We start from the raw sequence: 27,405 nt of genomic DNA, 5'->3' as shown, positions 1-27,405 counted from the left end.
ACATCTAGTATCGAATAGCAGCAACCTCAAAACTATGCTGTATCCATAGTTGCAAAATACTTTCGTAAATAAAAGGAATTAAATAATTCGTTAATATTTTGAAAATAAGAGATTTTTGGTCACATAATAATCACAGATAAAATATTACATAAATCCTCTTTCGTAAATGTGACAGCAAAAAAAGAAGATTACCTCACGTTGACAGTAGTTACATTTTCTACTGAAAGATGTTTTATTGGAAGAAATATACATTTAATTAAATTATATTTATCGTATGTAATATGATTAGACGCAGACTATTTAGAATTGTAAGTATTAGGATAATTTAAATAACATGCCGAAAATAAATTAAAATACCAAGTTTTATTTATACTTGTGTTTTTAGATCGCACGAGCAACATCACGGTATATAGGACAGTATCATATCGTATATCTCAAACATGAAAACCAATCTATGGTTCAAGTTTCAAGGTATTTTATACTCATATCCATAAATTTCTTAAGCGACACTTATTTTTTAAAAGTACTTATGTTTTAGAGATTAATCTATTACCATTTAACTCTGTCCGTATGATTTTACAAGTTATAAGTTAAGCAGTATAAGTGTCTCATCTAGTCGTGAAATATATATTAATATATAATTTCTAGATCAAAGTTCAATTGAAGCTACTGCTATAGAGATACTCTCACAGCCTTTAGCCGCGCACCACGACTATGTGAAACCGATTTCCAAACCTATTCGACTTAGAGTCGTATCAAAGAGCGTACCATTTTTTTAAAGGCTGGCAATACACTTACCACTCCTCTGGTATACAATATAAGAATATAAGTGTTTATAGGTATCACTTAACATCAGGTGAGCCTTGCTCGTTTTCCCCCATATATAAAAACAACTACACGCCAGGATCTTGAACAAAAATGTGTATTATTTGCTGTCCTGTAATTTTTTTCTTTGTTTAGGTTTACGGATAACGTAGAAATACCGGTATACAGCCACCAGAGACATATCCATACGAGCAGGTTTCTGCTTGCTGTCGAAGATGTGAAGGCACCGACGTTTCCAGACTCTGTGTCAAGTGGTGATATAAAGTGAGTTATTTCAGCTGACTTCAAAAATTAATGATGAGGTTATCAGTACGGCGTGTGTTTTTTGGGTTAGTTCAAGCATAGCTCCGCCGTCCGGGGGCTGACTTAGGTGATCAAGAAAAAGGTTCTATAAGATTTTATATTAAACCTATATGAAATGAAACTATTAATTAGTGTCAAATGTTTAAATTTGTAGTCTTTAAATAGAAACTGATGATAATCAAAGCGTATTTGTTTACGTTTTGTGTAATTTAATCCAACACTGAAAGTATTCACGGGTTTCTTTATATTATTAAAAATTATTGCAAATATTATGTGTCGTTTATATACGTATAATTAATTAGTTTAAGAATGTATTGTACATGTATTTATTTCTATATTAATACATATTATATTTCAGTACCTTAGATGATATTAGCAGAAGATTGTGACAAATACCTAGCTATTATGGAACGGTTATTTTTCTTTGGCTTTAAGGTTGATAAAAAATGAAGGAGATGCAGTGGCAATGGACGAGGTGGTGCTGGAGATTGAGACCGATAAAACAGCTCTGCCTGTTATGTCGCCAGGCAATGGGAAGATCGTTAAAATGCTCGTTAAAAATGGACAATCTGTCAAATCACAGCAGCCATTGTTCCAGGTATTTTCAACTTTATAGATAGAGACTAATAATTTTAATGTTAATCTCATTCTCGTTCTCTGACAGTAGCCAATAAGATTAATATAAAAAAACAGTCAGGTTTGTCAGAATCTTATTATATAATTCGACAATGGTTATACCGATTTTCATTTGGTTGATGTATTAGTCTCCGGATTGGAAAATTCTAACAGAAAATAGAAAAAAAAATCCAATACAAAATTTTCATGGGTTTCGTTACTGTCAAACATTTAATTTTCATCCCGTCGATACGGTAAACTGCCTTAAAGAACGCATTTAAATAAAGGTTTCAAATCGGCAAGATATTATATAAATAGTCTGGCCAAGTTCCTTTACAATTTTTTTTAATTATTTTAAATTTTAAAAACTTCTTTCGATTTTGTGCCATTTCACATATTTTTGTGTTCACAAATTACCATATGGAATGGGGTGTTAAAGAAAATAGGATTGCAGTGATCGCCTTGCACCAAGTGGGTAAGGAGCCGTCGGTCATACTTCAGACACATAAAAAGCTTGGTATCAGCCGTATGTTCGTATATCGTACTATCAACAGATACACGGTCACTTCCTCTATCGGCCACGTGCTGTTAGAACTACAAAGGCCGTTAATGCTGTTGAAGCCAGATTCCGTCGAAACCCCATTAGGAAGAAAATAATGTTATCGCGAGAAATAATATGGATGAATGATGATTTTAGATTTTTTAAATAGAGAATAATAGCAGTTCAGATTTCATTTGAACATCGACCAACTCGACCTGACACGACTCACGTGGCTGTTCTTATTTTATAAACAATTCCAAAACAAAGTGCTCAGGGGAATAGTCAATGCTCCCTGGTACATTCACAATAACGACCTCCATCGAGACCCTTGTAGAGGATGTCGCCACAAAAATAAAAATAGACTGCTGGAGTCCTCGAACGTAGGCTCCACCCACACGTGAATATCGAGGCTATTCAACTCCTTGACACCACGGGCAAAGCGACAAAACGATTTGAACCAGTGACCACTTAGTGTTACTGCATGTTCATATTAACTGCTAAACAGTGAGTGAAAAAATAGAACACAAGAACAGAGTGTCTTCCCGTTAATAGAGACTGTAAGTAGTGTTATTGGACACATTGTTATGTTAAATATCCTTTTAGTAAATTAGGTGAGACTTAAATTACTTATTAGTCTTAAGTTAGGCTAGATCGCTCCATGATGTCTTAGTAAAGACACATGTGTAAAAGAACGTGGCTGTTCTAAATTTTAACAGCTGAAGGTGCGCGTTTCACCAAGAGATACTTGGATCTTTTTATCCTATCTTAGGTCTCTTGGTACATTCCGTACTTATTTATATATTCACTATTTATGTGTTAGGGTACATCTGTATGGCTTAGAGATCCGTACGGTTGTTAGGTTCTTACATTTCACCATCTCGTCTCGTCTCGTTCTTTCTTAGTTATCTAGTGCAGCTTCCTCATACATAAACTACATATACTATACAAATACTCTTCACATTTAATACATATAAGTTTTACCGCAGTTTTCACAGTCCACTGGCTGGCAACCTGTACAATGGTCTTTCGAGCTGGGTCGAATGATAGAATGTAGCCTGACCCGTATTTCTTTTTGTGTTAATTTCTTAATGAAGTAATGAACTTAATACTTATTTTGTATTCATTGTATGTTTTGTATTTTTTTTTTGTGTTTTATATGTATCCTTTTATATATTATGGTAACGAAGTGTAAATAAATACTTTCATAAAGGTATCACTAAGTTCAGCTAATCTGTAACATGACATTAATTGACTGTTAGGCGGTCTATGTTCGCTGAGTCAGCTACTCCATAATATAAATGCTAGATGATGATTTTATTTTCTAAACGATATAAATATATTATTATGTTAACGTAAAGAGTACCTAAATTTATAATTTTCATGTATAGGTAATTAATGTAGAATTTATCGTAATTATCAAAACGATTGTTTTTTTTTCAAAGTAAATACGAGTTTTATCCAAATATTAATTTTTATACATATTTTCAGGTAGACGTCACTGGCGTGGCACCAGCAAAGCCCGCTGCGGCGCCAGCTCCAGCCGCTGCTCCTGCCAAACCAGCAGCCGCCCCTGCCGCTGCTGCTCCCGCCCCCGCCGCTGCTGCTCCTGCCCCTGCCCGAGCTGCCGCAACACCTGCTGCTGCCGCGCCAGCTGCTGCTCCAGCTAAAGCCTCAAAAGCAGCCGGTCCAACGGCAAGTTTTAGATTTTGAGTTTACATATAATATTAATATTTTTTTATAATATTTCCAGCACTGCAATTAGGAAAGATTTTTAAGGTATTTAATTAAATTTACAGTTGGCAGCACAGAGACTTGGCGATCCAACACAAATGATATCCGGCTCACGTACGGAGTTTCCGGTTCCGATGAACAAAATGAGAAAAATAATCGCCGAAAGACTGAAGAATGCACAGAATACGTGTGCTATGTTGACAACCTTTAATGAATGTGATATGAGGTATCGATAAGAGGAGTTATTTATGTGGTATCTTTGCCAAAAAACCTTAATAATATAATAAGTACTGTAAGTTTCACGTGACGGTATATGAATAACTTAAATTAATAATCTACCTAGTCCAGCCATAAGTTCTGTTACAAATGATAATGATTTTTTTAATGAAATATTATTAAAATGTATATCTACATATTTATTAAAGTCTCAGCAAAAAATATTCTATGACAAATTGCCATCTTTGGCTTTTATACAGACCTTTAATCTGTTTGGCCACGAATCTATGGATTAACGCACTGTTTCCAAGGGAAATTTCGCCACTACTTGCTCCTACTATTACTAAAGAGACTCAATGTTTCGTTTAAATCAATCAATAGAGGACATGCCTCTAAAATTTACCATAATTTGAAGTCTAACGGGTTGAGGTCTGGGCTAGATGAGGGCCAGTTTTCACCTCTTATAAAGTCCGGAACGTTGGTTTCAAGCCACGATTGGGTAGTTCGTTCGTCCTTGTGACCAGGTGCAGAATCCTGCTGCAAAGTCCACTGTATATTTTTAAAAATTGTATTGCTGAGAGGTTTCACAACATGATCCACGACTATATCTTGATCACTTCGGCTGAAGTTTTCACTCTTTTTTAACAAAAATATAACCATCACTATATCATTTTGGTTATTGTCTCTTCTTCTTCAATCTTCTTCAGTCGTGTCTATTTTTTCATCGGTAAAGAGGATATTTCTCTGCTTTTACGCAGGTGTATCGCGAAAGAAGGCGTTTTGATCGATCCACTCTCTTTAATTGTAAAGATTGATTTAGGACAAGTCATATACATGAAGATAAGCACCGAGCTTCAGGTCTTGTTTAGTATTACGCGACAGAGCCCTAGCAGGAATCATTATTTCTCGTGATAACATTTGTTGCTTCCTAATGGGGTTTCGACGAATTCTGGCTTTAGCAGCATTAACCGCCTTTGTAGTTATAACGGCACGCGGTCGCCTCGATCTTTTCACACCAAGCTGTGTCTGGAATATCACCGACGGCTCCATACCAATTTTGTGCAAGGCGATCACTGCAATCCTATTTTAAAGAAAAAACATGTGAAAAGGCGCATAATCGAAATAATTTTTTTAAATAATACACGTGTTCCAAGTTCAAAATAATAAAATAGTTTTAAAAAAACTTTTACTTCTTTTAAAACTATTTTATATATATGAGCTGTGTCAAGTGTCAGTGGCTTCAACGTGCGACTCCCGTCCCTAAGGTCGTAGGTTCGATCCCCGGCTGTGCATCAATCTACTTATTTCTATTCTATTAAACATTCGCTCGAACGGTGAAGGAAAAAATCGTAAGGAAACCGGCTTGCCAAACCCAGAAAGTCGACGGCCGCGAAGTGTGTCAGGCACAGGGCCTATCATTGACAAATGATCAGGAAATAGTTTTTATTTAATAATTTATATAAAAATAATCTGGAACTGGTGGTAACGTATCAGTTGCGTTCGAATAAAAAAAAACATACTGGATTTCCTGTTTTATTTGTTTTAAAATTTCTACTTTCAAGTAAGCTGATGGAGTTCCGCAAAGCGAATCTGGCGGCGTTCACGAAGAAATGGGGAGTGAAACTATCCTTCATGTCACCGTTCCTCAAGGCATCTGCAAATGCTTTACTTGACCAACCGGTCTTGAATGCTGTTATCATTGGACCTGATGTTATTTACAGGTGCGCTTAAACCATACCCATTTTCTTATTTTTGAAATGCTTGTAAATATTAAGTGACTGAACATGTTCGTTAGCGCTCATTTCCAGTGGCGGATTTACCAGCAGGCGGAGCTATGCTGGAGCCTAAGGCTGCAAAGAGAACCGAACATTTTTTTTTTTTGCTTCTGAGATTTCTGCATGACGGTTTTCTCATGTTTTAAAGATAGTCTGTAACAAATTTTGCCAATGACTTTCCTCTCTAACTTTTCATTGTACATTATGTGTAGCAAACTACAATATAGTATTGTCTTTTGTTAACATAGCTTTTACACATTAAGAAAACACTTTTTAAACGGATTGAAGCTATGTATTATTATTAAAAACATATATGGTGGCTGGTGGTTGATTAGTGGTTGTGGGTGTGTAATATGTGTTAGAGTGTGTTAATAAAACGTGTGTGAAGAGAGAAAGAATTTAATTTAAACTCTACCTCAAATAGATAACAGTGTACTTACCAACTGTTTCAATCTTTATAGAGACTATGTGGATATATCTGTAGCTGTGGCGACTCCAAAAGGTTTAGTAACACCTGTGTTGCGAAATGTAGAGTCGATGGACTACCCTCGCATCGAACTTGCGATGAACGCGCTCGCGGAGAAAGCAAGAGCGGGTAACTATGTATTTGTTTAGATTGGATTGAATGGTGGATCTTCCTCATTCATAAAAAATATATTGGTCTAACTGTATCGCTTTAATTGAAATGCATCTGTCTCTTTTTATAACAACGTTCACACAATTTGACAGAAAGGGCTGACTGTAGTTAAGACTGCTATTACAGTTCTTTTATAAATAAGTGGGATGTACACGGACGCGGCGTTTTATCATAAAGCCTTAATTCTTAAAACGAGTAATAGTAGTCGTCTATATTTGTATTAAAGTCCTATTAAGAGAGTCACGAAAGACTAAAAAGTCCTTAAAGACTATAAAGGCAACATGTTGAATGAACACGAATAACCTGCATACGAGCAATTCGCCAATGTTTCGGGTTTTATCTAACTATGACACGAGGATGTTCCACCTCAGCTAAGAGGATGTGAGGAAATATTTGAAGAGGTGGGAAGACTTTGACTTTGTTTAGCAGTAATAGTTTAGTTAATAATTTAATATCAAGTATTAGTTGTCGTTTGTTTAATGTTAAATTTGAGTTTTCTTTTTGTCTATTATTGTAATTACTTATGTTTTCTGTTTACTATATATTGTTTATCTATGTAATCTGTTTTGGTTTTGTTTATTGTTTAAGTGTTTTGTTTTATAGTATTGTTACGAGCAAGGGGATCGGTTAAAAAACGCCTCAGAACTCTTCGATTGTTTATTTTTGAATTACTCAACGAGGAATTTGTTTATTAAGTATAAAGCCTCAAATTACGCGCAGAAACACACTAATTACTAGACACAAAATTCGGTGACTAGCTTCTTCAACTCCACGCACTTCACACAGTACTTTATCACTTATCTTCACTATTCGCACTTTACCACTTCGAAATTATGTGATTGGTCTCGTTCTGGCTCGCTTATAGATCCCAGGGAATAATCTTGAACGATATTCAAGAACTCTCTAGGCAGAATTGCTATTGAGTAGCGATTGCACAATTCTAGAATTTTTTATCTCTTTTGCACATTGCTCCGTCATTGTCGTACGGCGTTCTAGAGTGTTCAATCTGGCTTCGAGAAGGTTCTGATCTTCCCTCTCGCTCGCGTATCATTACATATTTGTCCCACACCTAGAGAATTCGGTCTATACTATTCTTATTAAAGGGGTATAACTAGTTCTGAATACGCCTGAAAATGGGTTTCCTGAATCTCGACTATATATATGTTCTGTAACTGCCTGAAAAAAAGTTTTGGTCTCCTAAAAACGAGGGTTACGAGGGTATACAAATTAAGTGCAATTTTCTAATAGGTGATAGAGCCTCTCCTGAAACCATAAAACACTTTCAGCTTACTGAAATAATTTCCTGTAGAAAAATCGAGTCACATTTCAGTCAACCCGTCTTTGTAACAATATGTTAGCTGTAAGCTTACTAATAAATAAATAACTTGAGACAGTTCGTGTTATGAGCCATGCACCCAGATTAACGACAATGATATTTTTATCTTATATTATTGATATTTAATTTTACCTACTACATTATTATTATAGTATAGTTATTAATACATTGTTTTTCTACATAAAGGGAAAATGCAACTATCGGAAATGCAAGGAGGAACATTCACAATTAGCAACGGAGGTGTCTTCGGTTCGCTATTGTCTATGCCTATAATTAATATGCCTCAGTCTGCAATTTTGGGCATGCATGCGATTTTCCAACGACCAGTCGCAATAAATGGCAAGGTAATAATTTTGGTATAGTTTGAAATAGCGTTTGGTCGAATTGTGTACTAGAAACTTCTAATTCCATTTCACACAAATCAATAATTTGATGTTCAATTGTTTTTTCACGCCTTACGATTGTGATGCCTGCGTTACACTTCAGGATTTAGACGTGACTTTTATAAATAATGCAATTCATGAAAATTCAACATAAACAGTTTGAAAAGATATAGGATATACGCTCATACTATGATGGAATTTCTACTAATTGGACGTACGACTTTAACCATACGCTACGTCATGTTATTGCATGTGAGACGGATATATTTAGTTTCACACTGGCTGAATTCACGATTGCATTATTTATAAAAAGGTTTAGGTTTTTGTTTTGTTTTTATTATGCTTTTAGTTTAATTTTTATATTAATAAGTAAGTAAGTTTCTGTAGTATTGTCTTTTGGTAACATAGATTTTACACATTTAAAGAAAACACTTTTTTACCGGATTGAAGCTATGTATTATTATAAACTTATAATTATTTTATATAATTTTAGCTGTGATACTTTTTGACATTCAACACCTTTTGCCTTTAGTTACCGTGACCGCGCACGCTGTAAAAAAAGTTTTCTATTGTGTTAGTATTAAGTTACTGTAACAATAATAAAAAAGGAAATAAATAAGTTCCAGGGTCGAGTCTTAACAATAAGTATGAATCCCGTAATTCGTACAAAAACTCAGCTCTACCTTACCCTAAGAATACAGCTATTTTGCAATACCAGACAGAGATAGATATATCCATGTTTTCATAACGAAAACAGTCCAATAACATAGATTAAAGTGATCTCTGCCGTATTGTATTTGCGCTGTGGTAAATAAAACTTATGAAATCATATATTTTCAGGTTGAAATAAGACCTATGATGTATCTAGCGCTGTCGTATGACCACAGATTAGTAGATGGGCGTGAAGCTGTTCTTTTTCTTCGGAAAGTGAAATCGGGAGTCGAAGATCCAACATCAATTATAGCGGGACTTTAATAGCTTATGTCTAGGTTTAGGTAGATTCCAGAACAACAAACATGTACTGTTTCTTCAGGTTTCTTACACAGCACATTCCCCTGTCGATATCACAATACAGGGGAAAGAGCTATTGGTTTGGTGGTATTTCATAACACATTATTGAGAACACTGCCTAGCATGATCCCTAACATGAATCTTGTTCCGAAATAATAATTAGCTAACTAGGTTCTAAATAAATTTGATGTAACTAGTGCCGTGCCGTCCTTTGTATCCATAAAAGATACCATTTTGCATGCTCAAGTTGTCTGATTTTACCCGTTTATATATTTTAGCTGTATGTAACAATTTGTTGTAATAAATAAAAGTTATAGCGGCTCTTTTGTACTCACTCTTATTCCAATTTATATAAAATGTACCTTGTACCCGATCAATACCAACATTAAACCATTACAGTCTTACTAATAAAGATTTATGCACATCATATAAGTGTGAATGTTATTAATAATTCCAGAATAGGCAAGTCTGATGTATTCCGCTGTAATAACAAGTGTTTTGTTTGTATGAAGACTTGTACAATGCTTAGTTTAAGCATTGTACAAGTCAAGTCGCAGAGGCCTAGTTTAACGGGTGTGTAAGACATAAATGGCGTCTTTGATCTGATTTCGTATTTTTTGACAATTCAGTTCAAAGAAAGTTTTGGGTAGTAGGTATTTTTGTTTGTTAAAAATTAATAATTTTCCTGCACACTCCGTGAATAGGAAGAAGTATCTGCCGGGATTCATAAGTGAATTTAGAGTTGTGATTAGGGCTATCGACTGCACCGACCTGTTAGAATTAAAATAATTGGTGGTGAAATTGGGAAATACTACATAAACAGGAAAGGATTTGTATCCTTCAATGGACATCTTCATAGATTAAATCCAAAAGCGACGAACAAAATAGAAAGTGATGCTTATTTTATTATTATTATTATATTCTTTTATTATATTATATATATATATATTATTATTATTATTTAATTACTAAATGACATAGCGTTTACGACACGTAAAAAGGAAATAAAAGTCCTTGATAATTAGTAAGTAGGCACAGATACCGGAAACCTTCTTGAGCATTAAACAAGGGAGTGAGGGAAAGTTTGCGCATCGGACACAGAGCGGGATACAAACGTCAAATGATTTACCAATCACACGATCGACAAGTCACTCTCCCGCCACCGCGCACCGGTACCCGTGCAGTATTTTACACTGTTGATATTTTTTCAAAATGGGAAAAAACTACAAACCTATTTACTTGTTGAAATGGAGGCGAGAGAGGACAAAATGGGCCTTCTTGCGAACGGCGGCTATGTGCTTACGGAAAGACATGCCGCTATCGAGCGTGACTCCTAGATATTTGACGGACTTTTGCCAAGGGATGGCTTGCCCGTATAGGGTTACCTCTGTCTTGAGGTGAAATTTATCCCTAGCGTTAGCACCGGGGGTTGCCCCTGGCAAAGAGAACTGCTACGCTTTTCTCGGGATTTATTTGGAAGCCCCATTTCCGAAACCATTCGCCTAACGACGTGGTAGCGGTCTGGAGTCTGTCCACGATGACACCTCTATCTTTGTGGGTGGTATAGAGAGCGGTCGGACAAGAAGTCGTGTACGATACGCACGAGTCTTAGTGGCACATTAAGGTGGTAGAGCTTGTAAACCAAGCCGTTGTGCCAGACCTTGTCGAAAGCTTTCGCTATGTCGAAGAAGAGCGCACCCGTGGCGCACCTCGGTTTCAGGGAGCTATTCATCCCGGAGAGGATGTGCTCCGTGATTCGATGGACTTGATGAACGCACGAGTGGGCCGGCCTGAAGCCAAACTGCTCATCGGGAATGAGCTCCTTATCTAGGGCAAAGTCTAGGAGGCGCTTTTTAAGTACCTTCTCGTAAAGCTTGCTAAGCGTATTGAGAAGGCTGATAGGGCGGTAACTGGAGGGGTTGTTACGGGGTTTGCCTGGTTTGTGAATACCAATGACAATGGCCTCTTTCCACTGCGCCGGGAAGGTGCAGTTTTCAAGGAGGCAATTGAAAATGGACACTAGTAGGCATATCAGATGGGGCGGGAGGCACCGGAGGACCTTGTTCGAGATGGCGTCGAGACCTGGAGATTTACGAGGCAGTGAACTCTTTATTAGAGTTTTGACCTCGGCGATCGACGTAGGAGGGAGTGACTCGGGAGGGAGGGGCAGTGCTACGATGCGTTCGACCTCGCGGTTCACGTGTTCGACGTGCGCCGGGTCGCTATGATCGAGATACGGGGTGCACTGCTCCACTAGGTTGACGGCTAAGCACTCGGCTTTTTCGTCGTCGTCGAATGCGTCAGGCAGATTTGGACGCTTGAGAGGGGGCATGGACGCCACCGTGTCGGTTTTAAGGGAACGCGCGAGAGACCAATAGGCCGTGTGCCAAGGTGACAATTCGCTGGTAAGACGGTCCCAGCGTTCGTTTCTAATTTCCCGCATGTGCTCTTTGACCTTGGTCTGAATGTGATTAGTGACCGAGGAGATCGCGTCTAACGCGTGAGCGGACGAGAAAGGACAACTTTTTGCCGCGCCTCGATTTTATTGTCTACGCACCCTTCGCATCTTGGTACCACATGTTACCACTAGTGGCCAGTGTAGGATAACTTTTGTATATAAATCTACAGTTTTTAAAAATTAAACACATTCCACATTCCATCTTCACCTCTTCTCAACGAATTATTAGGAAGTTTTATTTTAACCAAATAAGGACTAATCAACATAAACCAAAACAACCTAAAGTGGTGACCCCGAGAAGAACACCAAGAAAATTGAAGATGACGAACACAGAAAATTCCGGTGCAGAGCGTCAAGTTTCATCACATCCGTCGAGCCAAGAAGTCTCCGGTATCTCACTGTCGCTCCGTGTGCCGCCATTCTGGCGCGACCAGCCGCTCCTCTGGTTCTGCAGTTTCGAAGCAGCAACCGCCGATCTGAAACGAAGCCAGGCCCAGCTCGGCCAGATGGTCATCGCACAGCTTGAAAAGCAAGATATCCAAAACATCGCTGATCTCATTTGCTCGCCGCCGGAAGCAGATTACTACAACGCCATTAAAGACCGTTTAATATCGCTATACGAAGAATCTAACAGCGCACAAACGAAGAAGCTACTGTCGGAAGTTGAGCTTGGAGACCAGAAACCCAGCCAGCTGATGAGGCAAATGAAGCAGCTTAACAAGGACAAATTTCCCGAGAGCACCATCAAAATGATGTGGCTCGAGCATCTGCCGCCACACATTCGTTCCGTGCTAGCCGTCAGCGAAGCGTTTAAAATCAAAACGACGCTTGACGACCTGACCTTGCTCGCGGACAAAATGATGGAAGTCCACACGCCGTTGCAATACATCGCTGCCGTCGCAACGCCTTACGTACCTGTAGCATCGCCACCATCTTACCAACAACAACCAACCATCGACACCCTCATCGGTGAAATAAGAAGGTTGTCTTTGGAAGTTGCCGAGCTACGAGCACAACCTCGCGACAACTATCGCAACAGTCGTTCTCGCCACCATTCACATTCACAATCACGCTCGCGGAACGCATTAACAAATCGAAACGAAAACCGACGAGAGTCACAGATGGAAGATCGAAGCCGGAAAAAATCTCCAATGCCGTACTGCTATTACCATCATCGCTACGGTATGGACGCGAAGAAATGCGCACCACCATGCAGTTTCAAGCCCATAAACCAGTCGGAAAACTAAAAGTAACGTTGGCCGCGGCGGGAACCGGCGTTACCGAATCATCACACCGCTTTTTCGTTACCGACAGGGTAACGAAACTTACCTTTTTGGTCGACACAGGAGCCAATATCTCCGTGCTACCAAAGACTAAAGGCTCACGTGAAAAACCACTGCCATTTCAACTCTACGCCGCCAACAACACGGTCATTCCAACATACGGAGAGAAGTCACTCCAACTTGATCTTAACCTCCGAAGACCATACACATGGAAATTCGTCGTAGCAGATGTGTCTAAGGCAATCCTGGGAGCAGATTTCTTGCAGCACCACCACCTCATTGTCGATGTCAAAAACCGAAGATTGATCGACGGGAAAACAAAACTGGTAACAAACGCTCAACTCAGTACTGCAGACATACCTACAGTTCGTAGTATTGACATTGAGCAAAATTACCACAGTATACTAGCAGATTTCCCAGGCACAACCAGAATCACTTCAATGAAACTTAAACCCAAACTACCTAAAAATCTCAAAATGCAGCCGCAGATGCATTATCACGTGTCGAAGCAATCACCTGTCCATCGCCGATCGACTACAATCTACTTGCAGAAGCTCAAGAACGCGATAGCGATACCATTAAAGCACTCAGTCTACAGAGCAACTTATGTTTCAAGAAAGTCAACCTGCCCGTCTCAAATACCAAATTACACTGCGAAACTTCAACCTCACAGTTACGTCCGTACCTACCAAAAGAATACCGACGTACCGCATTCAACGCAGTACATAACGTTAGCCACCCTGGAATCAAGACTACGAGAAAATTAATTACGCAACGTTACTTCTGGCCCTCAATGAACGCAGACGTCGGCAAGTGGGCAAAAGTATGCCTACAGTGTCAGCGCGCCAAAATACAACGCCACACATCAAGATTATCAATTTTTTCACCAACCGGACGATTCGAACACGTTCACATTGATATCGTTGGTCCGCTACCTACCGCGGCCAGCGGTCATCGATACCTCGTGACAATGATCGACAGAGCAACAAGATGGCCCGAAGCATACCCATTATGCGAAATATCAGCTGAAGACGTCGCCAAAGCGGTATACGAAGGTTTGATTTCCCGTTTCGGTTGTCCTGTAACAATAACAACGGACCAAGGACGCCAATTTGAAAGCAGAGTATTTGCATCTCTTTCTCGCTTACTAGGAACCGAAAAAACGCGTACAACTTCATACCACGCACAGTGTAACGGTATCATCGAACGATGGCACCGTGTGCTTAAAGCCGCATTAAAAGCAAGACTACAGACCGCAAGAAGCTGGATCAACGAGCTACCAACCGTCCTACTCGGATTACGCGCCGCTATGCGAAGTGACACCGGCGTAAGCGCCGCCCAACTTACCTACGGATGCAATATACGCTTACCCGGTGATTTCTTATCAACGACCCGCAATGACGTCATCATGGACTCTGGCTACATCGATCAGCTGCGCGACGCAATACGTAACCTGCAACCAATGCCGAGTCAACCACACAGCAACACAAAACCCATATTTGTACACCGCGACCTGCAATCATGTGAATACGTATTCGTACGCATAGACGCCGTAAAGAAGCCATTACAAGCACCTTACGACGGACCCTATCGCGTGCTGAAACGAGATAGCAAGATATTCACGCTGCAGTTACCTAACCGTGAAATGAATATCTCTATCGACAGACTCAAACCTGCCTACACTATCGCCGAGCAAGATGTGCCTACTGATACAACAACGAGTACCTGCAACAAGCAAAACACATCAAGTGCGAGCGAACTACATGAACCATCAAATAGCCTGAATCATCAAGATGACAACAACCTGAAACATCAAGGCACTGGGAACACCTCAATACCTACAAGAACAACTCGCCGAGGCCGCGTTATACGCCTGCCGGTACGCTTCGCTAGAGGGGGAATCCTGTAGGTGATTAGTACGTGTCGTAATGAAACAGTGATGTGTCCTGACAAGGACAGTTGTAAACGTTATCGTCATGAAACAATAATTTGTTCTGAAAAGAACAGTTAATTGCGTTATCGTTAGACCACGATATCGAACTGTTCTGAGAAGAACACGTTCGTACCCTTCGACAGTTGCGCGCAGAAAAGGACAACTTTTTGCCGCGCCTCGATTTTATTGTCTACGCACCCTTCGCATCTTGGTACCACATGTTACCACTAGTGGCCAGTGCAGGATAACTTTTGTATATAAATCTACAGTTTTTAAAAATTAAACACATTCCACATTCCATCTTCACCTCTTCTCAACGAATTATTAGGAAGTTTTATTTTAACCAAATAAGGACCAATCAACATAAACCAAAACAACCTAAATTTTTTTTGTTTAAATGTGTATGGGACTTATATAATCCAGTTAGACAAGATATCTTAACATAATTTATGTTATAGTAGGCAAGCCCACGGTGCTAAATGGGGATTTATTTAAGGTTTGTTCATCAAGTTTTTATATCATTAGTTATTTCTACGAAATGTCTTATTAAGCCAATTGCACGTTTATTTAAGTATTATTTGTGATTGTTACCTTTTGTTTACTCACTAAAGTTATTTCAAGTCTTGACTTTCTAATATGAGAATGTTGGGGAAAATAAATCCGTATCCGTTTGACCCGTTTAGTTATTCTATTATGTCCTTCCTAACTAAGGAATATTTTAACAGTTTTTTGACAACTTTAATTTGGCTGTATTGTAAACCAATATCATATGGCAAAACTTTTTAAGGGACGCCAAAAGAACTTCATAACGCAGTTTAGAAAACCAGGAATTTGGCCTTATGATCCAAATGTTTTTGGAGTCGAAGATTACGTTGCACCAAAGATGACAAAGAAGTGAAGACCATCCTTTTCCTCTACTATGAATGGAGTGGACTGGCCACCGTCGACAGTGGGCATAGATCACTTTAAAGGCACTTCGTCGACTGTAACCGTCTGCGCTTTAAAAGATTATCCAGCAACAACAGTGAACGCAATGGAGGCTGTAGCTCAGTCACTCATTTAAGAAATAGAGACTGAAAGATCATGTTCACTTTTGCCCAATTCCGATATATAGAAGAAGGATCTGATATAATCAATGCAGAAGTTGGGTGCATGTAAAGTGCACTTCTCATGTGTTGTAGGAGTTGGCAGCTACTTCCATGATGAAGGCGAAGACTTATCTTAATTAATTCAACATTATCCTTTTTTCCCTTGGAGCGAATTCGCTTTGCCAGGAGGGTCCGGGCAAAACCAGTTTAAAAAAAATATATTTTTTTTATTTCCACAGCAGATTCAAATAGTTTTGTAGCCGGCTACTCAGCAGTCACCAGTTAGTTATCAAAGTCAGTCTGTGAATATTTTACATCCACTTGATCTGTAGTGAATATCAACAATTGTCAACTGTCACGTTAATCATTATTGATAATGTTCTGTTTGTATTCTCGCAAGTAAAAAATTGATCAAACTTGTTTATTTCGCAATATTGTTGCTGTTTTGCAAAGAGTTGAAATCTGAGTAGTTTTAAATAATTATAGTTTCTAGTGTAGTATTAGGTACTTAGTTATGCTAATATAACAATATGAGACGAGGTCATCAAGGTATTGGTGGATGGCGTAGTGAAAACCCACGAATCTTCAGACAGCGAAACTGTGGTAATTCACCATACCGAAGTCAAAGAAACTATAACCAACTAAATACTAGCAGGTAAGAAACAGCAATATATACCTACTATTTAAGATACCCCAGACTTATTGTTTTGCAACAAATACATTGCCGCCATAACTGTATTTATAACTATGTACACATAATTTGTTTTTTTTACCAATATAATCAAGACCCAATAATATAATCTTCCTTCAACAATAGAATAAAGACTAAACTTATTTTAAATGATCAACAGATATCCGCTAGGCTCCAGGCCTCATAGACCATATTTCAACCCTCACATTAGAAATAAATATGGAAGTCAGGACCATGAATGGACTAGATATAGACAAGAATCCCAATTTTCTTTTGCTAGAGCAAAAGATAAGGAACCATACCAAAAATCTTTTATGAAAGAAATTAAACATGCAGACAGCTCTAGTAATTATAAAGGGTCTTCTCACAATTCTGAGGGATATTTAATAAACAACATGGGTGATATTGATCAGAGACAAATCAATCAAAATAGAATTCATACAATATCACCTTGGAATCACGATGTTGATGAAAGAAACTACATTGAACATGAAAAATCTCAGTATAATAAACAGCAATATGACTACGCTGGTCATAGGCCACCTTCATCAGACCATTATGGTGGCAATCCTATACCTACAAATGAAAATTCAAACACTTTTAGTAGGTCTGTTGATGACACAGTTAATATTATAAGAAAGAGATTATTAAATCGAGAAGAAACACACCAAACAAATGAAGATATAAAGGATAATGCCAATCATATGCATGAAAACATTAAAGCCATAGAGGGGTATAGTCAATATGATCAAAACCTAATAAAAAAGAAAACACCTAAGCCAAGAAAAGTGAGTTGTGAAAGAATTAAAAATAAAATTGTCCATCAATTATTTAAAATGGACAAAGAAAAAATTCATAAATTACTAGATAACCCAAACTCTTCTACAAAATTTGAATATGCTCTAAATAGTCTACTAACTGAGTCTCAAAACAGTTTTAACCGACATAAGAGATCTGTAGCTGAGAAATCACTCTGCTCATCAAGTAAAGATTTTATGCAAAATGATAATAACACGATTTATGAAGATACTTTTATGAAACAGATGCAATGTATTCTTGATCCACAAGATACTATTTTATTAGAAGATATTAAACCAGTTGTTATGGCAGAGTTAAGCAACCTCTTACAATTAGATGAAGTTGATAGTAGATATTCTTACGACCAGCCCTCTAATTATTCCTATCATAATGATAAGGATCCAGCTGAATATCCTCAAGATTTCCATACATATAACTATTTAAATAAACAAGAGTGTGATAATTATTATGAAAATTTTGAAGTAGAGGTGAGTAATCAGACTCTAGAGCATTCTCAGCCTTTATATGAAAGAACTGTCCGAAATAAAATTATTACATTCTCATCTGATGCAGACACAGGAACAGGTCAGAGATCTTCTACTGTGATTGATAATAAAGATATCTCTCCAAGAAATGAACCATCAAAATCAAGTGACCAAAGTGCACCACTCTTCGAAACTAATGCTGAATTTTTAGATGAAGAAGATACCTTTGCCGAGTTAGATAGACAGTATCATGTTGTTGTTGACCATAATTTTATTGAGGATGATGAGTTATCCAGCCCAATTCAATTTTCACCTTCATCTCGACCAGAAATAAAAAGCGATACTCTCAAAGGTCATGTGATCAAAAAAGAAAATGATATATTGACAGCTCCCGAAAAAAATGACCCACATCTTAAAGACACGATAGTTAATGAATTGCAACATTTTGCATCAATAAAACTTGAGTCGCTTAGGGTTCCTACAGCTGAAGTTAATAGTGATGAAAACTGTAATGGGCAAAGTGTGACATGGTCAATGACAAAAGAAGCTGAAGAAAATCAATCATTGGATATTGAGACAAAAAAGAAAGCTAACGAATTTATACATTCAGAAACAACTGAAACATCAACCCCAACATCTAATTCAAGAAAACGATCTATAGACCAAAGACCATCTCATAGAAAGGAAAAACGAAAAAAATCCCAGGACAAGGATGAAAATAAAAAACTATGTCAAGAGAAGTTTGCTGGAACCATAAATAAAGATAAAATTTCTAGTAATAGTGAAAATGTCTTAAATACTCTTTCAAAAACATGTTCAGATCCTAAACAAAACAAAGAAAAGAATTTCCACTTAGATAACGATAAACAAATTGACACTAATGACAGAAATAGTTCGGAAAAGTATGTAAAGGACAGAGAAGCACTCATTAAAGCAAAAACTTTAGAAAACAGAAAAAGACAAAACTCTACCTCATCAAATCATTCCACCAGTCCTAAGAATTTAGCATGTATACAAACCACAACCTCAAGCAAAGTTGATTCAAAATCTTCATTGAAGTCTATAGATATGTTTACAGAAGTTCCCAAAAAAGTCAATATTCATCAAGCATTCAGGAACACAGCTGTTAATAATACAGGCAAACAAATAGCTCAGATATCCCCTAAACCTTTATTACTTCCGAATCACAAATTACAAAAAAAGCATGAGGGTTACTATGGTCCAAAGAAATTTTTATCAAAACAAACACAAACAGGTAAACCTTCCGTAACATCGCAATTTACACAAACTGGTAGAAAAAAGTTTGTTGCAAAAGCTATTCAGGTAAATTTAGAGAAACTTGAAAGTAAAAAACATACTAGATCCACTGATGCCTTAGAAAGAATGAAACAAATAGATTTAGAAATACAAGAATTGCTTCAAGAAAAATTTAAGCTATACAGCTCTCTAGAAAACACAGGTGGTACTGCTCATATACCAATGCAACATTTAGGTATGACTGTGTTAAATGTGAGTTCCTTTGAAAATAATAAAGAAGATAATGAAGCTGATGATATAGAAGATACCATTGTTGACAATTTTACAAATATTCCTGCTGAAGAGTTAGAACAAATTACATTTGAAAGTGTAGAAAACCACAGTCCATCCCCTGCTAGAAGTCAACGACGACAGAAACAAAAAGTCTGCTCTAATATAGATAATGATGTTAATTCACACGTGATGAATATACACAAAGCCAAAACACTTAATTTTTCGCTTATTGAACAGATTATTACTGACGATAGACCTCTGGAAGATATTATATCACTAGATAATCTCGAGACTACTCCGAGCAAATGTAAAAAGAAGCAAGTCAAACCAAAAAAGGCAAAAAGGAAAGCTGTCAGTAAAACGAAAAATAAAAATTGTCAAGTATATAATAGCATTGACTTAAAAGAATGTTACATATTATTATTACGTGAAGATTTGAGTAAATATATGATTGGTAATAAATTTACAACAGAAGGAGAGACAGACAATACAAGTAATATTGAAGTGAAGGCAGTTCTGGAACCTGAAGTAATGGAATATTCAATTAGTCCAATTGCAGAAGGATCAGATGTTGGATCAACTTTATGTGAAGAACTAGTCGAGGAAACAGTTATCAGCAGCGAGATTCAATTCGACATGTTGGACGTTTCTGAAGATATTGTTATTGGTGAAATCTTTGACGACAAAGCTGCAACTGATAAAGTAGAACATGTGCCAATAAGTGAAGAAATAATTTTGGATAACAGTCAGTCGTCAATAGAGGATGTCACTACGCCGATTGAAACACGAGGCGGCGAATGTAAACTGTATGATTACCTTGCTGATGAAAATCTGCAGCGCGATTCACTTGTTGCAAATGGAAACGCTGATGCTATTCTGGCTATAGAGGTGCGTAATTCTAACTATGCTGTTAAAATTTTCCAATGTAGTAACGTAAGTCGATCGATATTGATAAAAAAACAATAAGCTCTATAAATGACTTACACTATAATTCTATATTTAATTTTTTTTTTTTTTATTTATTCTCTAACACTGTTTTTAGATTTGTTAAGTGACATTGTCTTATAGAAAAGTATCTAATTGTATTGTCTTTTGTTAAAATTGCTTTTACACATTAAGAAAAACACTTTTTGATCGGATTAAAGCTATGTATAATTATGTAAATAACTGTAAGTTTTATTAATAATACATAGCTTTAATCCGTTCAAAAAGTGTTTTTGTTAGTATTTAATTGTGTTTTCAGTGTGTTGGACCAAACTTCTTAGCGGCTGGTCTCGACGGAAATGTTTATTATTTTAACGGTGACGGACATTTGATTAGCACGCTCAGGGGATCTAATTTAGCAGTAACATGCCTTTGTGTTGTTAAAGAGAAGTATGGTACTACGGTGTACACTGGCTCCCTGGATTCACGTATACGTAATTATGATCTAGAGGTATTTATTTATTATCAGTTGGGTCTAGGGTTTAGGTAGTGAGATAGTATTATTATAATATTAAATAAATTCCATACTAAAATTATACAATAACCTTCATACTAAATAAAAAATCTGATAAATCAGTTCCAATATATAGTATAGTTATTTTTAAGAGTTTTATTTACATAAAATACTTTGTATTAGGGATGGAATTTTATATAGAAAATAATAATTTCGGAATCGGCACTTAGAAATATGTTATTTTAGATTTTTAACATCCAATGTTCGTGATACATCTTCAACATATTTTACGCCTTTATTTAATTACTATATTAAATTTATTATAAGTGCATAACAAATATATATACATAAGGGCCCGTGTTTTACAGAAAATAAAGAGAAATAAAAAGTCGTTTGCCCATAGACCTCAGTAAGATCGAAAAGATGTAGGTATATATGCTTAGTTGGAAATGCTTCGTTAGCGCGTTTCAGGGTGTGACGTCATCGGAGTTATTTGTAGATTGTAGGTGTCGCTCCATATCTGATATTCAATTGTTAAATGTTAATAATTTTCAGTTTCAATTAGGATATTCTCAACATAAAGCAAACATTATGGGCAACCCTATTCTTTTGTTTAAAATTATATAATTTGTACTGCACCAGCACATTGCTCACATATTTTTATTCTCATTTCAGACGGGACTAGAGAAAGGCCCCGAGTGTAATGTACTAAGTCCCATACAAACGATGGATCGCGCTTGGGACACGGTATTCGTTGGTACAAGGACTGGTTTTGTACTTCAATTTGAATGCAAAGTAAGTTTTTTTTTATATATAGACCAGTGTGTAATTAAAATAACAAAGTTTATCTGTACTAATATTATAAAGAGAAAATATATATATTGTTTTAACTAAAGAATAAAAGAAATCAGTGGCGCTACAACCTTTTTAGGTCTGGGCCTCAGATTACTGTTTCATGATCATTAGTCAACCTAATAGTCAAGTAGGTGATCAGCCTCCTGTGCCTGACACACGCCGACCTTTTGGGTTTAAGGCAAGCCGGGTTCCTCACGAATTTTTTCGTTACCTTTCCAGCAAATGTCACATAGATAGAAAGTCCATTGGTACGCAGCCGGGGATCGAACCTACGACCTTAATAAGAGTCGCACGCTGAAATCATTAGGCCAACACTGCTTTAACTTACTATTTAATACAAAAACTATTGGACTGTTTTAAAATTTATAAATTCCTTCAAACAGTAGGCTCTAAATGTATCTGTAGAATTTTGACTGTTGCCAAAAAACAATGTTCCTATAGTAAAAAGTGTGGCTAAATAGACATGAGTCCTATAACATATCAATTCTGGGTTTGATTCCCACTAAATGATTTTTTTATGGTTAAAGGCTTAAATATTATGAATTATAAAAAAATCTTATTTGTATGTGTATGTGGGAACTTGGCACCCTGGAACTTAAATGACTATAATTCCATTCCAGAACAACTTACTTATACCGGTGAGTACAGTGAAGTTTTCGGACCAATCAATCTTGGCACTGCGGGCAATGAAGGAAGGACCCAGAAAGGTTTTGTTGGTAGCTGCTCGCTCTGAGAATGTGACAATAAAAGATGCTCAGACTGGCCTCTTACTCCGGACCCTCAATGGACCTAAGATGACAGTATATACCCTGTTGTATGAAGATGGGAAGGTTTATTGTGGAACCAGCAGCCATCAGATACAAGTTTTTGATTATACTGTGAGTAATTGACCTATACTCTGATTTTTCATTCCGTAGAATTCTCACATTTCATAAGTAATGCTACTAAAAAAATTCTCCACCGAAAAAGGGACAAATTTGTACAAATTTAAGGCAATAAAATAAAATGTACGTATTTTTTATGTTTTACTCACAAAAACGTAAACCTTAATATTTACTTACTCAAGTGACCCAATACAAAAATAACAAATATTTCAATATCACGAACAATATATCGAATTAATTTTCATTACTTTATTTTATTCTTTTACTGGCATCACTGCCTATTAATTCCAGCTTTAGCTGACCTTTAAAAAAATATAAAGTATTATGTTTACTTGAGCGTTTTTGCTGTTTGTGATGAAAAATAAAATTAATAATAATATTATTATTTACTTAATAAAATTTTGAATATATCCAACATTCACTAACAAATGAAATGTATGCATAGACTATGTTCACTCGAATTAAAATTGAAAAATGTGCCAAAAAGGTTTGCAATCTCTGACATGTCAAAAAATGACGCTGTCAGAATTCTACGGAATTAATAATCAGAGTATAGTCTATATGAAGCCAAAAAACATTAAGATTAGTTTTATAAGCAACTATGGCAAGAAATCCTTAGAACCCAAACACCAGAATTACAACAATAAAAGCTTTAAAACTACCTTGTCGTGTTTAATTATGGCGGTTACTTCACGATGTGTGAAGTAACCGCCATAATTTCAAAGTCAAAAATCATTTATTCATATAGGTAACATGAACACTTATGAACGTCAAAAAAGAAATACATAATAAATGCTTCTAATTTTACATTTACTGCCAGTTCTCAAATTAATGGCATAATGGAAGAGAAGAACTAGCAATAAACACTCCGCCACTCTTTTTAATCGCCAAGTTTTTTTTTGTATTACACGTGTGTAAAGGAGCTGCAACCATTACACCATGTTCCACATGACATCAGCAGGAGGCATGGTGAAATAGGCACACACACTTACATTCTCGTGGGAAAAACATGCAAATACATAGTCAAGAATAACTAATATCACCGCGTACACGAATTCAAGTACGACCACTCACCACAAGCAATGACATTTAAGCGAGCATGACGATCCTTGAAATGTGAACTTGACTATATATAAGAAAATAATAATAACTCTAATTATATCGAAATAATTTGATACCACATGGATCACGGTTTGTTCCCACTTTACATTAAAACAGTAGTGGATGTTAACTAACGCCCCAGAGTCAGGAAATTGCTGCATTGCAGCTGAGAGATTCAGTCGTGTTACCTTTTTATACTGGAGCAATTTCTATCCAAGCACTAGGGTCGTTTAAATATTCATTTCTATTATTATACGCTTTAGCAAGCAGTTTTACTTTAATATACGATTTATTTATTGACAACGCTTGTATCTCACTAGGGATTTTGTTGAATTGATTGAAATTTTTGACCCAAAAAATCAATAATTTAAATAGAAAAATCAGTTTTATTAATACTGGTTCAGTACTTTATCTGATGATGATGATCCATTCATTTGGTTGCTGTAAATAATAGAGGATTTTATTTTTATATTAGGTCCTTACATATGAAATTGGCGTTTTGTATGGGAGGAACAAAAAGTCGAATATTTTTTAATATAATATATTTAATTAATCAAAGTATGAACCATTGTTTTCTATGCACTTTTGCCATCTCATAGGTAGTTCATTGATCCCTTTACTAAAAAAACCAGTCGAACGGGAATCAATAAAATCTGTGAAGGTGATTTGGACTGCCCCATCAGAGTTAAATTTTTTCCCTTGCAAGAAGTTGTCCAAATTTCGAAAAAAATGGTAATCTGTTGGGGCAAGGTCCGGGGAGTACGGAGGATGTCTTAGACATTCCAATTGAAGCTCTTCTAATTTGGTAGCCGTCTGTTGTGCAGTGTGTGGTCTAGCGTTGTCGTGAAGTAGCAGTGGCGTGGAGCGATTGACCAGCCTAGGTTGTTTAGCCGCTAGCTTTTCCATCATGGTTTGCAATTGCTGACCATAGACATCAGCCGTAATAGTCTGGCCAGATTTGAGAAAACTGTACTGAACAATACCGGCACTAGTCCACCAAACGCTTACAAGTAACTTTTTTGGGGTTGATTTTCGCTTGGGGCAGGATTTGGCTGGCTGGCCAGGATCCAACCATTGCGCTGAGCGCTTCCGATTATCGTAAAGAATCCATTTTTCATCACAGGTAATACTTCGGTTTAAAATACCTTCATTATTGTGCCGGTTCAGTAATTTAACGCAGCAGTCGACGCGGGTTTGCCGGTTTGCTCCAGTCAATTCGTGAGGTACCCACCTTTCAAGCTTTTTAATCTTCCCAATTTGCTTCAAGTGAATTAAAACAGTTTTATCACTAACACCGCAGCCTGCAGCTAACTCGGACGTGGTTTGCGATGGATCCGCTTCCACAATAGCCTTCAATACTTCATTATCAACTTGGGTCTCAGGCCGTCCACGGGGCTTGTTCTGCAGGTCGAAATTTCCAGAACGAAAACGTTGGAACCAAAAACGAACTGTGTTTTCTTTTGCAACATGACCGCCATACACATCATTCACCCTTCGAGTCGTTTCCGCAGCACTAGTGCCACGGCGGAACTCGTACTCGTAAATAATGCGATACTTTAAGTTTTCCATTTTGTAAAATGAGTGACGCAAACAGAAAAAAAACAGAAGAAAAAAACAAATGAATGACGGTCATCGAAGCGCAAATACATGAGTAAATAGCTGTACAAATTTGAATTTGGAATTCCTTACCAAAGAGGAGAACATCGTGATTAAAGTGGCCAGTACGAAATACGCCAATATCATATGTAAGGACCTAATATTAACTACTCGCGTACAAGAATAGAAGCGAAATAATTAAATTTGAATTGCTATGTAACGAATTAATGCAATGTAACAGTCGCAGAGAGTGCCTACGTCTGGCTATACTCTCGGGGCGTAACTCCCACGATCCTCCTGGGCTGTACAGGAGTCATGTTTAATATATACCTAAGAAACATGTCACTGTACAGATATTTCAATATTTTTTATTAATAATAATTTTATTTTATTATATTTTCTAGAGTGGCACCCATGTCGGAACCCACGAAGGGGGTAAAGGCGCAGTGTGTTTACGGGCGGTGGGAGGACTTTTGTTCGCGGGCTGCTACGATGGATGTATTTATGTATATAGGGAGGGTGAACCCAGGCCTTTCGCACAACTACGCGGACCCAGCCTTATGTTATTATGCCTGACTATAGTCGGTACCAAGGTATGTTTTTTCAAACACAAAATTTGTGTTATAAGGATATTAAATTAGTATGTTTAGTAACATCACATCAGACAAAGTCACTTTTCGCTGAATTCACAGGAATTTGTATGAGAATGAAACGCTCACGCTTTGTCACGTGAACGTTTCATTCTCCTCCTCCTACCTCCATACAAATCGTTTGGCGTTCTTTTTTTTATGGAACATAAGATACAAGTATCACTTACACCACGTCATTAAATTTAAATAAGTAGACAGCCCTACTCATCGGCAAAGAAGACAGAGGATGTAGGCCGAGAGAAAAAGCCGGCGTAAAAAACTCTCGGTACTCTTAATTAAGTAGCAAATCATCAAAGAACACTTATTTTAAAACTAATTAATTGAATTTGATTTAATATCGGCAAGCTAATTAGTTTGTCTTCATTGATCAGTATGATTTAATATAGATTTCTGCTTTGTTTCAGATTATCGCTGGTTTCAAAGACCGGAGTCTGTATATATGGAAGATACCATTAAGTATATTGCAAGAGATGATATTGTAAAACCTGTAATTAATTAGTAGGTTCATAGTTCACCTTTATTCTTGATTCATTTACCTCGTTTGTACATAAAAGAAGGATTTAATAAGATGAAGTTTGTTTTATTTATTAATAATATATATATAGTAATTAAAATTAGTTTAATACAGAAATTTCACCGCATCATTTAGTAAATCTTGTTTGCCATGTGTCATAAATAAATGCAAGCTACCTACTGTCCACTAAGTTCTAAGGAATATTAATTTATTTTTGGTTAAATTTTAGAAAAGATTGTTATATTTGTTTGGAATAATAAGCTGAGATTTTATTTAGTACTTAGGAGCTTGAGACAGAATCGCTTTTCGACAGGCGTAACCCTCTATTGCCAAACGAATTAGTATCAAAATGTTCAGTTGACAAAGCAGCTGCTTCTTCATAGTGATGGTGTGCGACAAAACATACATTAAATATGCTAGGTTTTGAGGTGTGAACAGTTCACCTAAAACACTTGGAAGTCCGTCTTGTCTTAATAAGGCTTTCCTTCCAATAGAATGGTCAGGGCCACAATTCTGTGAGACCCCTGGGTCATGGGTTTATTCCGTCAATGACGACCTTGATTCTTCGATCAGCTAAAAAGCTGTGCAGTGGCATATTTTCTCAGGGAGCCTATAGGATGTAAGCTTCCAGAGAAGCGCTTTATGCTACACCCGATCGAAGTCTATCGCTATATTCAAATTAACTGTTATCGCCTACCCATTGTACTCAATTGCAGTCTAAGTGTGAG

At 37.0% G+C, this 27,405-nt stretch overlaps 2 protein-coding genes across 2 annotated transcripts; both read left to right on the top strand.

The window, feature by feature from the left end:
• The first annotated feature begins 207 nt into the window (after window positions 1-207).
• Window positions 208-9,733, top strand: LOC123716205 (dihydrolipoyllysine-residue succinyltransferase component of 2-oxoglutarate dehydrogenase complex, mitochondrial-like). The gene is made up of 10 exons (XM_045671830.1): window positions 208-308; window positions 386-471; window positions 961-1,089; window positions 1,564-1,726; window positions 3,773-3,976; window positions 4,081-4,241; window positions 5,794-5,952; window positions 6,468-6,601; window positions 8,166-8,323; window positions 9,203-9,733. Exons 1-10 carry the CDS (start codon window positions 282-284, stop codon window positions 9,335-9,337), a joined length of 1,356 nt encoding a protein of 451 aa, XP_045527786.1. The 5' UTR covers window positions 208-281; the 3' UTR covers window positions 9,338-9,733.
• A 6,786-nt stretch (window positions 9,734-16,519) lies between these two features.
• On the top strand, window positions 16,520-26,732 carry LOC123716118. Its single transcript, XM_045671683.1, has 7 exons — window positions 16,520-16,790; window positions 16,987-20,527; window positions 20,883-21,074; window positions 21,753-21,872; window positions 22,553-22,810; window positions 25,918-26,106; window positions 26,568-26,732. The coding sequence occupies exons 1-7, from the start codon at window positions 16,666-16,668 to the stop codon at window positions 26,643-26,645; spliced, it is 4,503 nt and encodes a 1,500-aa protein (XP_045527639.1). The 5' UTR covers window positions 16,520-16,665; the 3' UTR covers window positions 26,646-26,732.
• Window positions 26,733-27,405: the final 673 nt, after the last annotated feature.

This window comes from Pieris brassicae, chromosome 11, assembly GCF_905147105.1.
Source record: "Pieris brassicae chromosome 11, ilPieBrab1.1, whole genome shotgun sequence".
Lineage (NCBI taxonomy): Eukaryota > Metazoa > Arthropoda > Insecta > Lepidoptera > Pieridae > Pieris > Pieris brassicae.
The sequence above is the reverse complement of the archived record's forward strand: the minus strand, read 5'-3'. Positions and strand labels throughout refer to the sequence as shown.